Source organism: Acanthochromis polyacanthus, chromosome 10, assembly GCF_021347895.1.
Source record: "Acanthochromis polyacanthus isolate Apoly-LR-REF ecotype Palm Island chromosome 10, KAUST_Apoly_ChrSc, whole genome shotgun sequence".
Classification (NCBI taxonomy): domain Eukaryota; kingdom Metazoa; phylum Chordata; class Actinopteri; family Pomacentridae; genus Acanthochromis; species Acanthochromis polyacanthus.
Window position 1 is genome coordinate 20,567,914 of NC_067122.1, and position 14,665 is coordinate 20,582,578.

The 14,665-nt window shown below is 39.1% G+C and overlaps 1 protein-coding gene across 1 annotated transcript; it reads right to left on the reverse strand.

Annotated features, from left to right (window-relative positions):
* Positions 1 to 3,014: 3,014 nt before the first annotated feature.
* LOC110967294 (neuronal acetylcholine receptor subunit alpha-9-II) lies at positions 3,015 to 14,641 on the reverse strand. The gene is made up of 6 exons (XM_022216852.2): positions 12,505 to 14,641; positions 11,729 to 11,874; positions 7,726 to 7,880; positions 6,886 to 7,066; positions 6,377 to 6,728; positions 3,015 to 4,750 (listed from the first exon to the last, which is right to left on the reverse strand). The coding sequence occupies exons 1-6, from the start codon at positions 12,563 to 12,565 to the stop codon at positions 3,972 to 3,974; spliced, it is 1,674 nt and encodes a 557-aa protein (XP_022072544.1). The 5' UTR covers positions 12,566 to 14,641; the 3' UTR covers positions 3,015 to 3,971.
* Positions 14,642 to 14,665: the final 24 nt, after the last annotated feature.

A 14,665-nucleotide genomic window follows, 5' to 3' on the forward strand; every position in this document is an offset into this window, starting at 1 on the left:
GCCAGGACCTGAGGTTTCCCAGCAGAACATGCACAGTAATGAGACAATCAATGTTATGCGCTTTACCTGTCTGTGGATTTCATCAGTGTAAGTCTCTTTCTAGTCATGAATTTTAACCCCTGTTAGCCCACTACCAGGTCAAATCCGCTTTGAAAACACAATCAGTGCCATGTTTTTTTGACTCACTGAAGTAGCAGCCTAAACCACCCGACTAAAATGGATGGAGCATTTGTTGTGCTTTATTTCTGTTGCACCAAATTTGGTAGAGTTGCAGTAGAGAAATTTAAAAACAAGTTCAAAAACAGCAGCGTCTACAGGCTCATTGTTACACGGTTGTTATTAAATTCATAGTTTTGATTATAAAAGTAGCTTTTCAAATCTCTCTATGGTCTGGTGATAAGAATAAGGAGGCTTATTTTATTTCAGAATTCTCCCAAGTGTCTCTGATCCACAGAGCCCAGGGCTGCTCATTTTGGCCTTGCGTTTTTCAGCTATTACTGAATAAATTCTGGGATGTTTTTGGGGTGGAAATTTTTAAAAATAGCATTGGGCTTACGGGGTTAAGTACTGTGCATGCAAAGTATAAGATTAGTCACAGTGGCGGAAGAAGCACTCGAGTAGAAAAATATTCAATTAAAAGTAAAAGTTCAGCTTTTTAAATTGGCAGGTAGAATTGAGGTAGAATCAACAATACATATATACATTCTAGTCAAAGTATTATAAAGCTAATAGATCAACAACCTTTATGGTGATACTTCACTATTTCAAAGACTGGTCTCACTGAAATATGAGAACTTTATTTTAAATATATAAACTTCTAAACTTCAACCACTCATAAAATATACCACACGGGCTTCAAGTAACGTGTCAGCGCTGTCAAAACTGAGATCGCCCTCTCAAATGCTTTGGTCAGGGGCCATGAACAAGCTATCAGAGGTCTTCAGCAACAGTCGCTTTTTCTCTGCTCATTCATTTGTCTTCTGGCTGATCCTCCACACTTCAAGTCAGACAGCAGTTCACAGCGTTCATTTTTGTAGCTCTAGCATTAGCCGGGACAAAATTATTTCACTGGAACGACAGGATCCATTATTTTTCTATCATCCACTGGTTCAATCTGAACATTTCAGTTTAGGAAAAACTACCTACACACAACCTAAAATCAAACATCTGCAAAACGTCTGCTCTCTCTTTATCAGAGCCGATCCTCCCTGCCACCCTCAAACGCTGCAGTCATAAAATATTAACATGCTGGGAAACAACAAGTACACCGACATGTATTTTAAGCACAATATGCACATAAGTAAAAGCATCTGGATTGCTTATGAGCTCGTCATGTAGCATTTGTGCTTAGTTATTATTGTATATGCAGTCAATTGCCGTAGTAGTATTATTGAGGAATTAATGTGTAAGCAGCATGTAAACATTGTAACTGGTTGAGATGGAGTGAATCTGACTGCTTTATCCACTGAAAGCTTAAGGTGACAATGTGTTTATGCAAAGCTCTGCCGTCAAATAGAAGTGGTGCAGTCTTTGAAGTGTTGTGCATAAGATTTAAACACTTCTGCAAAGCATCAAAGATGTGTGGAATTCATCCCAGTAAATCAGTGGTGAAGTTCCTGCATCAACACAGCCATCCTCCCATTCCGCGTGTAAATCTCAACAGTGATAGATTATACTTCCGAGTGAAGTTTTGTCAGGCACTTGGTAATTTCCCCAGCAGTCTTTCCCTCAGTGCCCGAGGTGCTACGCCTGTCCATATTACATGGTTCACACCTCTCCTGTTGCAGCCTGACTATCACTTTGGAGAGGAGGATTAAAAAAAAAAAACAACTCAACACCATCTCTCCCTATCTGTCAGACTTCTGCTCAGCACAGCCCACAGAGGGGAGGCTCAACAGAACAATCAAACACACGCTGCCTCCAGCCCAGCCATTTTTTTTTATTATTATTTTCCACTGACTAACTCACTTTCATTAATAGCCTTCAGGTTTAATCACTGAATAGCAGTGAGTTAGACATATAGTCTCCTGCCATACGATAAACTGGAGGACTGGAGGAATTAATGGTCTACAAATATTGTTTTCTCCTCTCGGTAGTGAAAATTTATGAGTGGATCTGTGCAGAAGACCAAAAGACAGAAGGAACGGTTCTGAGGTGGAAATCTTGTGCTCTTATGTTGGTACATGCAGCTTCAAACAGTAAGCTTTGGGGCATCAACTGCAAGAATGGTCTGTGGGAAATGAGCGCCCCCTACTGCAAGATTAAGATATTGTGGTGAAAACTATGAGAAGAGTATTATTTCTACTGCTGTAGTGCATTATTGGGACATAAATCGAGAAGGAGTTTTTCTGAGATCTTTTGAAGGAGCAAATATGTTGTAATGTCACAATACAGAAAGATTTAAGTTCATTTCAAAGCTCCAAAACGTTATTAAAACACACCTACGAGCCTTTCTATTGCACTGGTGACACATACTCCTTCATTGCAGTGAGCACGGACAGGGTAATTGATTTTCTCCCATGTAGCAGCCATAAATACTCACAAGCACACCCAGTGCACAGCTGAAAATATTTAGGAAATACATCAATTACGGTAGTTTGAGTTGCTTCTGGGAAAAAAGAAAAATAGAAAGGTATTAAACAGCAGAACAGATTCTTGATTCTGGTCTCATCATAGAAGATTGGGAATTTTTCCAACAGTTACAAAAACATACAGTTGCCTATTGTGTCTTTAAAAATCCTGATAAAAATATTGGAAATTAAATAGGTAGACATTTTACCAGCAGAAACAATCACCCTGTTTTATATGCTGTATGTTAATGTTGCAAGTTCATGTGGCATTAATTATTTTACATACATTTAGGCTTATAAATCTGTGGAAATGCATCATATATGTAACTGGTAAATATGTCTAGTGAAAAACACAATATTCCACATGAAAATGTAGTGTGAATGAGTATAAATTTGTGCAAAAATTTTAATGCGTAAGTTAAGTATCTTCAAGCTCATACAAGATTTGAATGAATGCATGATTTATTAGTTTTTCTATTATTGCGTTGCTCCTCATGTCCTTAGTTGTTTTGTTTCTTCCTTTCCTCTCGCATGCAGCCACATACACTCACACATACACAAACACATTCCCTCGACTTTCAGAGTTCAAGAGATGGGTTTTTGCAAGAGAGAGGGAGGGTGTCAGAGTGTGTGTGCACATTGTGTTACATAATTGATGCTCCATATTACCTTACATCCTCACTGCCCTGGCTGTGCTACAAACAAAGCTTGGTCATTAACTATTCACTGGATGATTTTAAACAGAAAAATGATTCTGCGGATCCGAAGCGTGCTCTGACGCCGTGCCTGTCAGCCCCCGGCGTCTGATTTCACAGTTGTGAATAAGACATGTGCTGTCTCCAGTGGTCATATTTTAACTTGACAGCAGATCCCCTCACGTGTATTCAGTGGACAGATGATGAAGTGCAATAACATCAAAGCCATGTGTGATGGGGATTGTAGCAGGATGCACATTTAAAACAGTGCGACACTATAGATTGTATAGGTGGAAAAGTGGTCACATGCATAGATAAGAATGCAGGAGATTTAAGAGCAAAACTCAATGCATTGCTTTGACTTTAAGCAGAGCATTGCCTGCATTCATCCCCATAATCTACCCATTTTGTTGTGTTTAGGGTGAACACAGAAGACTAATGCTGCTTTGCGTAGTACAGCTATTATGTGCTTAATTGAGATGTATGTATTTAGCCAAACACAATGAATCCAAACTTAATTTTATTTTCAAATATTTGTAATCTACTGTGTACTAAGATTATTAAAGAAAAGTCATAAATTTCATATTCAGTATGCTTCAATAATTATGTAAAAAAGAAATTACTCCCTCCGATTATTTGTATTTGACCAAAAAGTGTCTACTGAGTCAAAATTTTTTTTTTTAAAATCTGTAGCATCACAGCTTTTTCACGGTGCCTTTCCAATGATGAGGATGCTCATGAGGAAAACCATGATGAAGAAAATCCACATGAAGAACCTGTCCATCACCTTAGCGATCTTCTTCCACTCTGCTCCCTTGGCGCATGTGGCCCTCTGCTCTCGAAAACAGTTTGCAATATACTCAACGTTGCGCACCAGCTTGGTGTCCACACCAGGGATGCCACTGCCATGGCTGCAGAACACACAGGGGCCGAAGGTGACAGTGGGACCTTGAGGTGGAGGCTTCTTGTCTTCAGGGCAGCAGGGAATCTTCTGGTCCTCAGGATAACACGGCACCTTCTGGTCTTCTTTATAGTAGTCGCCCATAGAGATTTTACCATTAGCGCTTTCATACCTGCCAGGTGCAAAACTGGAGAGGTGGCTGTTCTCGTCTCTGGTGATGTGGTGCTGGACTCTCACTCTGTGTTGTTGTTGGGGTTTGGGAGTCTGAGGTCTGGGGTATTTGTGACCCTGCCGGTCCTCTTGGTTACTGTGTCTCCCAGGTTTACCGTTGGCGTGAATGTGAGAGTTGATGTGCTGATGACGGAACTCATCCTGCGAGGAGTGAGAGGATGAGGAGGAGGCAGTGGCGCAGTTCTCACCCACTTCATAGACACAGAAAATCTTGGACATGTAGTCAATGATGAGGACTTTTGCCCAGTGTGGAACTGGTTTGGCCTCGGCACCACAGAAGTGAATGTTCATGATGAAGATGGTGAGAGCTGTGGAGGCTGTAACCATGGTCATGGTGGCTATATAGTACTTCCCTGTGTAACAGATGATAGAAAAACTTCCTGTTAGACTCTTTAAAAGACAGCTACAGTTTGTTCTTTTGTCATCATTTGTTCTTTGTTGTTATGAAACTATTTCAATACACAACTGTGATGCTGACATTTTATTAAAATATATACCCACAGTTAACAGTATGGTTATTAGGGTTATAACTTTTTGAACTTTTTTCCAAAATCAAAGTCCTGCATCATGATTGGATGAACTTTTTGGTATAATTGAAGAAACCAAACTCCATTTTCAACACTCTTTTAAAAAAAAGTCCCCCCGAAACAAAAAAGCATTAAATACACATTACAGCCAATGACATGGTTTATAAAGTGAAAGCAATAATAGAAACTGATACTCCAGTATATTATGATGGCAGTACAACTTATCATTGATCCATTATCAGTCATATTGACTTGTAATGGCCCTTGTGACAACTTAGCACAGTTTTGCATTTCATATCATTGGCTGTAATGTGTATTTAATGCTTTTTTGTTTCGGGGGGAGTTTGGTTTCTTCAATTATACCAAAAAGTTCATCCAATCATGATGCAGGACTTTGATTTTGGAAAAAAAGTTCAAAAAGTTATAACCCTAATGGTTATACACAGTCTATGGTCTGTTTTAGAGGTTGGTACCAGTTATTTTTCACTGCAGTTTATGTAAAGAAAGCTCAAAAGATCTTTGAGCAGTATAACAAAAGTATAATGCTATAAAATCTGAAAAGAAAAAACAAATAGAAGTTGAATTTCTTTCATTAGTTATTTTACAAGAAATTGGAGTCAACATGAAAAAAAATCAAGGGCCCACAGGTGTTACCAATACTGCTGGAATAAATGGTGGCCCTGAACACTATAGATTTTTTATTGCTACATTAGTTTCCATACTTGCCTCCTGTGTGCTCTGTGTAAGTTTAGCCTGCAGTACAAATAGTCCCTAAATGACTGTCATGTGACTGTTGGTCCCAGCTGCATCAGTCATAGCTTCATGGTTTGGCTGTGGAGGGCAGAAGTTTTTTGATTTTTACAAAATTTGTGAGACATGTAGCCTATTTGGGACAAATTTTTTAATCAAGACATGGAGAATAAACTTACTTTGAGAAAATATTCAGGTTTTAAGTAAAAGTTTTGTTAAGTTTTCGTACGGCCAAGGACCATCAGAAGATTGAACATTCTACTATTATTTATGTTTCCAGCTCTGCAATTCTTGGAATTTTGACAGGTTTGAAGAGTTAATTTCTTGCTGTTGGCTAACTAGGGATAAAAACAGGCTACAGCTAACGATGTTGGGCATGTTATTAGCATTTTGGACACATATTCTGCAATGGACTGGCAAACTGTCCAAGATCCCCACTTCTTGGCCATTCTCAGCTGAGATAAGCCTAGCAGACAAATATTATTGTCTACCATTTGAACTTAGCATTCTATATGGAAAGTTAAGGGATCGCCAAAGTTATTGCAATTAACCTCAAATTAAAAAACACAAATGTAACTGTAATGATGGTGCATTCCTATTTGACACAAAGCAAGCCGCTATAATATTCCCATAGATGCTACAACTGCCTTAAAATTCAGTACAAGTTGGTTTTAGCACCATTCTGAACAAACAGCTTCTCACCTATAAGTGGCACACTCTCTGACGGCGGCATGCTCTCAGCCACCATTAGCTGGAAGACAGTCAGAGCCAGAAGAACCGTCACCCCGAGGGAAACCTTCTCCCCGGAGTCTGCAGGCAAGTAGAAACCCAAAGGAGCCAAGAAGGAGATGAGGAAACAAGGGAGGAGGAGGTTGAAGATGTAAAAGGAGGAGCGTCGCTGCAGGAGCACCGTATAGGTGATGTCTGGATACGGGTCGGAGCAGCAGCCGTACATTATGACGTTCTTGGTTGCCGGCATCCCATGGCACTCCCACTCTACGTTTTCCACAAAGTCTGACAGGTCACCGCTGTCCATGCCCATAATGATGTCTACCTGGATGAAGATAAATGATGAGTACAGAATAGAGTTGGTAAACCATTGCCACAACACAGATCGTCATGACAAACTGAATCGCGATGAGTTCATCTTCCACAACATGTCTTAGTTGTAAAGTGAGTGCCATCACATGTTCACGTGTGTTTCTCCAGACCTGGTTGCCATTGTAGGTCCAGGAACCAAAGGTGAGGTTACATTCCTGGCTGTCAAAGGGGAAGTAGGAGACGTCCACTACGCAAGAGCTCTTGGTGATGGCAGGTGCATCCCAGGTTATTTCTCCATCGTAGCGCAGTCTCACATTGGTGTCCATCGGCCCTGAGAAGTCATCGTCAGCTCTAGAAGACATGAGCCAGTTGAGACAAAGTCCAAAATATGTGCCATTTCAGTAAATAGTGGTGAGTTTCAGAATTTTCTCCTGTTATGGTGGTGAGTTAGAGCTGAAATCCGGAGGTTGGCAGCTAAAATTGAGTCTCTAGTGTTTGGCTGTGAATTATATGTTTTTGGCACTAAGGTATCTGTGTATGTATGCTTTAATATGAGTCAATAAAAATAGTCATGCATTGAAACATGTATCTATGAAGTTGACCATTTCTTAGAGATATAAGCTTATAAACATGCATTTTTCCGACATTCATTGTATTTCTCATGTATGTTTCAGTTTCTATTTGTTATTCAATTCTTTATAAATTTTACAAAACTTTGTAAAACTGTGGTTTCAAACTGTTCTACAACTAAAACAGATTAATATTGTAAAAGTATAACAATCTTACAATGTATGTGTCTTTATGTGTGTAATGTTGCCTCTTGCTATAAGTGGCCTTTAAAAATAACACCACACTTCATAATGAATTACAATTTTTACAGTTCCTAGTATTGAAGAGAATTGCAATACTAAGTTCACAGAAGTCAGTAAGTAAACGTATCTAATTCCACAGTTCCCACATAGATAGAAAGATTGGAAACGTTAAATAGTGCAGGCGACGTACGGGCGTACTTGTTATAGAGGACAAGGTCAGGCCTCCACACCAGGCTGCTGGGGATCTGGATGACGTCCAGTCCGTCATAGTCATCTTTATTCCACTTCAGGTAAGCATCGTACCACGTCTGCCTAATCCACAGGTAGGCGATCAGCACCTGGTTCCTCTCATCCTTCACACACAGTCACAACCATACTAGTCAGAAAAAATCACTTGTGAAAGCATTCATACAAATGCAGGCAATTAAATGCAAAGGTTTTGTCACTTCTAATTATGTATTTCATTGATGTGAAAACAAGAAAATACAACCCCTGCAGCTGGCATTAAGAAATCAAATGTTAATGCACTGGTTATTTTGACTCCATGAACTATAAAATATCGAAAAGAAAGTACGAAGTTCAGGGAACTGTCCTGCACACCCAGAATATTTACAATCTACCCAGAGAATTTCAGTGATTCTGAAGTCAGCGGGACTGTGAGGGAAACTTCAAAAGCTTCAGCTTAAAATTCATGAAGCAGTTTATGGTGGATTTTGAGGTCTGCATTTGGTCTTTGTTGCACTGCACTGTACAAAGTGTATTGAGCTGTAGATAAAGCACTTTCTTTGAATGGGTCTCACTTATCTTTCTGCTTTGGTGATGGCAGTTCAACTCTATGGATGCCGTCTGTTTAAAAGTACACTTTATACCTTTAAACTGGTCAGTGAAAATGTAAAAATTAGGTTTAAGCTGCTTTATTATCGTGTCGATGACATCATGACATCCACATTTCTTTAGAATTTTCTGCTGCAACTCAAACACTGTTTTGTTTACGGAGGTGACAGAGTAAAGAAATGGAATGAATGGTGAGTCTAAGGACAACATCATGTTTGACATTTTGTGTTTCAGTAAAGCAAATACTTAAACGGGAAAAATTTAAAACTTCAAGTTGATTTTCCTTAAAATTATATTGCAGCAATGCTCAGAGGAATTAAATTATTTATGTGTATCTAATTTAAAGCAGTAGCATTAATACTTCTTGTATTACTCAACTAGGATAAACTTAATTCAGATGTGTGTGACCAATTGAAGCACTTCATTTCAAGTTGGGCCAACAGTTTTCATTTTTCAGTGTAGAAGCCATTTTTGTTTTAGTTTCTGTCTTTACTAACAGCATGATGATCACCCAGGATTTTCTGGTTTTGGATGGAATCCATTTTTCTCTCTATTTGAGCAGTGTTTCCTGGAATGGAATTTGCTGCCATATAACTGCACACTTCATCAAACACTGCTTCTTCTTCTTTATTCTCCAAACATACCTTCGGTGATTGAGAACACATAGTTCAATTTGAACTTCATCAGTGCTCAGCACTTGTTTCCAAAACTGACTCTTATCCAAATGTTATTTTGTGTACTTGAGCTGCTGACTGTTGTGATGAGGGTGCAGGTAAGGTTTCCTTCAGTTGACTCATGCATGCAGACAGTGTTTGTACTTCAGTGCTGCACAGTGGAATAATGTACCACCACTCCTGTGCCAGCTAAACTTTCCTGCGGCTCCTTTGCAGTCAGATTTTTTTGGTCTCGACTTCCACAGTGTCTCTTAACTGCCATTACTTATTAACATTTCAGACAATGGAAGCGCTTTGATATCTTTTTATAGCCTTTCTCTGCTTTGTAGGAAGCGATCAGCTTCATTTTCACATCCTCCATCAGATGCTTATAGGAGTCCATGGTTGGTGAGTGTTACCGCAAGGTTTAAAAGAATTTATCAAACTCTGCAAATATCATCAACTAATTTTTGACCAACCTTACAAGTTAATCAGTTAGCTAAGGCCAGCAATGATTTAATGAAAATTTGAGTACTTTACAAAAGAAAAGGGTCAAAAACTTTAGCACAAGCCCCAATGACTGTTTGTTTTCATATATTTAAATTGATGAAATAAAAAGTAACAGTTCATTAACAATTTACGAAAAGCTCGTTTATTTAAACTGTGATTTCTGCAGGTATTGCATTTACTTCTTTTCATTAAAAAAAAATCAGCAAAATGTGCAATTCACCAGGGGGTGTCCAAAGCTTTTGCGTACAAATGTATATCCAAACACAACAGACACCCAGCAACAACAGCTTTAAGGGGATCCTCTTAATCTCCTTCTCAGTTCACTGCTGCTCATGAACATTGTGTCGACAAACACGCCTCAGATTATCACCAACAGCTGAAATCCAGCCCTGTCTGTCAATATCAGGTGGATGAGCAGAGTGACTGGAGGACGAGGAGAAAACACATCCAAAGAACACATAACCGCTGTGGGTAATAGGACACACACGCAGACACACACCTGGACATGACAAACAGACGACAGACATCCTGGTTTTCTATCTTCCACACACACCCAAACACACATGCACAAAACAAGTGCTAATTCACTGTGGGGTGGCACGGCACTGAACCTGAACGGGAACCTGAACCAGCTGAGTAACAGTAGGCCTGGTCTTTACAGTAGGAGCTTTAACTGTCACTCATGATCACCTGCTCAGACAAACTTCTATTTTGAGAGACAAGCAGTTTTAAAAATCTAATAAGAAATTTACTGTACTTCCAATCTTCATGTTGTCATTCTATGTTCAGTATATCTGTGGTGTAAATTATAAGATAGTGTGACTTGGATTTGTATGCGTTCTGTCAAATTATTAGAAAGTTTTACTGCAGTGCGACTAAGAAATAGCTTCCATTCTCTGCAGTGAGTTTCCTGCCCACTGGCTAAAGCATCCTATTAAGTATAGTGACATAATAGCTGTGTCGACGTTTTCATCCAATTCTAGGCTGCAAATCACAGCATCGTCAGTTCACACTTAAGTTTCTTATGGTGTTGTAACAAAGCATATGGTCTAAGTTTTTACCAAAAAAATAGCCACAGTGTGAGGCATCAAAACAATCCTCACATATTACATCACATCATTTGGAGTTTTTATAAGCTTGTATGCACAAATATTCTGCACAGGAATTAAGCAGATTCTTCAGTTAAACCATATTAGCAGTGTGTCAAAGAAATTTTATAGCTCTCACTTGGGAAAGATTATTTTAGCTGGGGATTGTGCCAGAATATCATATTTTGATCATTGGCTTCTGATTAGGTTAGCAGTGTCCATAAAAAGCATTCATTCCCCCTTGGAAGTTTTCCTCTTTCATACCATTTTGACATTGAAAAATAGTCAGTTTAATTTGGTTTTCCATAGAGTCTTTCACACTTAAGTGAATATTGATTATAAGTCAATATAATGCCAATCAACTGATAATATACAATGAAAATGGGTGATTGCATCAGTATTCACTCCTTTCAAGTCTGTGTTTGCCAAGAATCACCACTACATTGTGATGGTGCCACCACCATGCTTCATGATGGGCATGCTGTGTGTGTGATGATGTGCAGTGTTTGATGTCCGCCAAACATAATGTTTAGTCTGAGGACCAGAAAGCTTGATTTTGGTTCCATCAGATTAAAGAACCTTCTTCCACTTAACTTCAGTCTCTCTTGGACATTCTGGCAAACTGTTGTCCAGATTAAATTTGAACTTTATTCAACAGTGGCTTTCTCGCTGTCACTCTCCCATAAAGTTGTGATTGGTAAAGAACAGGAAACAGTTGTTTTATGCACAGTCTGTCCACTTTTCACCTCAGAAGCTTGAAACTCCTTCAGGGGGAGTCACGGGTGTCTTGGTGGCCTCCCTCACTCATCTCTTTGTTGCACAGTCAGTTTGTAAGAATGGCCTGTTTTAGGCAGACATTTCCTATAATCTATGATGGATTTAAGGGGTTAATACTTTAGGAATCGTTTCTTCTACATTTTGCATTTGGACTCAATTGACATTACTTTGTAGAATTCTGTTTTTGCTTAGAAAACTTTGTTAAAATCCTGTCAAAATAATGAAATTGATCTTGATTAAAATGCTGACAAGCAATGCAATGTTATAACTTCTAAGTGGGTGAGAATGTTTTATATGAGCACAATGTGGAATGAGATTTGATGAAGAGTTTGTACCCACCATGTCTTTGATTTGTGAAAGGGTGATCTGTAGGGTAACGTTGAGGGCTCTGTCTGTGTCCTCCACAGGCCGCAGGGCGCTGGAGTAATTCTCCATCAAATCATTTAAGAGCTTCTGGGCATAATGGCCCTGAGCAGAGTGAACCACTGAAGGGAGAGAAAAAACTGGTCTTCAATCATGTCCCAGCTTTTAACAATAGGTACTTTTGAATGTATTTCTCTGAAACCATACTGAGACCATTCTGTTGTTCAGCTCTGTCACCTCTGGAAAACCTGCCTCTCAGTTAATTAATAACAATTCTGAAGGAGAGTTGTAAGATTTTCCTTTTATATATTTCTCACTGAAGTCCACAAATGCTACATGAAGGCTAAACAGTTTTCTCGATTGAACTACTGAAGGAGTAATTCTTTCATGTTTATTAGAAAATTTCAAGTGATTTTGGAGCCTTTGTTGTAATCTAAATTTATAGATTAAAAATATTTAATCAGTAACAAAGTTTTTCACTTCCATTACATGTCGCTACAGTTAACTGTTTATCTTAATGGTTTAAAAGCCACATGTAAAATTCATCGTCTGCGTAACAGCACTTTGCTTCAAAGCTACTGCGCGTAATTACACACACAGCAGTGCGTTTAACTTAGATTAACTCAGAAAGCTTCTTTTTTCACTAAAACAATGGAGGCTCAAGCTACAAGCCACAATCTGTTTAATTACTTAAAGATAAATAAGAAAATGCTTTTTTTTTTCTGCAAGGAAAGAGTTCGGGTTTGACTCACCTTCAGGAAGAAGCATCGCCAAACAGATTATTGAGATCATCTTGAGTTTATCTAAATACATTCATTCAGGAAGAAATTAAAGGTAACCTCAGGCAGCAGTCTGGGTTTCACCCCCGGATTGGACTACATGATGCCCGTTCAACCCCAATTGAACTCGGCTGCAGATAGCAGGGCACCATTTCCTCCGGCCGTCCTGGCGGTCGGCGCAGGTTTTACTGCTTAGCAGGGGAGGCAGCATGTCTGCTGACTGAGACACGGAATAAAACTCCGGCTATCACATGGCAGCGGCAGACCGAGAGAAACAGGATGCCCACGAATCATCGCCTCACCACACACGCTGCTATTCACCTGTTAGAGGTGCGCAACCAGGTGGGCTGCAGGTCTGCTGCTGCAACAAGTACTGCCAAGAGGAGTTAAAGATGGAAATCAGAAAATGAGTCACCCTGGTGCACTAAATGAATATGCAATAAAAGAATAGTGTTGCTAGAACAAAACTTAGAAAGGCAAACTGTCATAACATGATGGCTGAGTTATTCAATTTGAGCCTCATTCTGTAACTTTGATTTTCTGCATCGAAAACAACATCTTGTTTTAGTCCACCAACTTCAGTAAAGGTCAGTCAGGTCAGGGGCACCAGAATTGAATGGGAAAGGCACATTATTTCAATTTCAGCAGTAAAAATACACACACCTACAAAGACCTTGGGGATTTGCTGCATTGATTGGGGGAAAAAATCAATTATTTAAAACATCTTGATGCTCTGCACTGAAGGTGAAGTGATAAATCATAGAAATAAAATATGTTACAGCCTTGAGAGTATTTACAGCATCTGTCATTTGACATCACTCACTATGCCTGCTATTTCAAATCTATGATCTTCAGTACTTTATATATATATATATATATATATATACACACACGTATATAATGCTATATGGACTTCTTGCAGAAAGAAGAGGCCCAAACTGTGTGTCACAGCAGGATTTCATACAGAAATCAACTGCTGTTTGCTGAGGAAGCTCTGATAAAATTCTTCCTTCACAGTGGAAATGCAGCCCTACACACAAGGCATAAACTTAATTCTTAACATATAAAAACAATCCCTTCGGGGTTTTAGATGTATGTGGTTTACACTCGTGCCATAATAAAATATTAAATAAGGTCACAAACATCACTGTTATAACAAAGACACCAGAATCCTTCACAGAAATATTGTGGGACTTGTTATTTTCCAAAGCACCCAAACATCAAGATGATTTAAATCTGCTGCAGCATGGCTGAAATGTGTTTCATTTATTCTTGTGTGCATTTTAATAACAAGGAGTGTTGATCTCAGGGCCATTACAGAAACCAGTGAGAATACCGTTTCAATCTAATGTATTCACGTTTGTGTAGTCCATTCTCAGACGCTTTGAGGAGTTCCAGATGGCAGACATAAAAGAGAAATATGCCAGCATCCAGCGAGAATACGAAATGAGCTGATGTCATTTGGGATACCTGAGCTGAGGCCAGTTTAGTGTGCAGCAGGTGCAGTGTTGTACAGTTAAATCCACTGTAATATTGCCACTGAGGTCTTTTGTGGATCAACACTAAATACTGTTTATTAGAAAACAAACACATCACTGATAGCTGTATTTTTTTCAGCTTGGTGCACAGTACAGGCTAAAATAGTGTTCAGATTATTGCCAGGGTTTCTTGGATAGGTCCAACATGACACAACATGCTACCTAACAGGCCATCTGTTATGTTCATTCTCAGTTTCTCTCACGCGTAAGAAACATGATGGGAACATTGTCACAAGTGCCTTCCTGGTTGAGACTCAAAATCTACTTTGACTGCTCAAAAAGGAACTTAACACACCAGTTGTGCAAGAGTATTGCACTACTACTATGCCAAAAGACTGAAATGCACAACCCATGCACATTCTTGCTTGTTCCATTTTCACTGCAATGCAATTCCCTGTAGGTTCATTTTCTGTTGGTCTAGTAAATTTAGCACCTCAGCCTAGTTTTTATTCAAATGTATGCAGAGACAAACAAGCTCAGAAACAAATGTGAGGTCCAACACAACAGGATGCATAAGTAATTCCTTAATTTATCAATATAATGACTGAGGTTAGTCTTTACAGAAAATGACTGATGCACTGAATGTTATATTATTA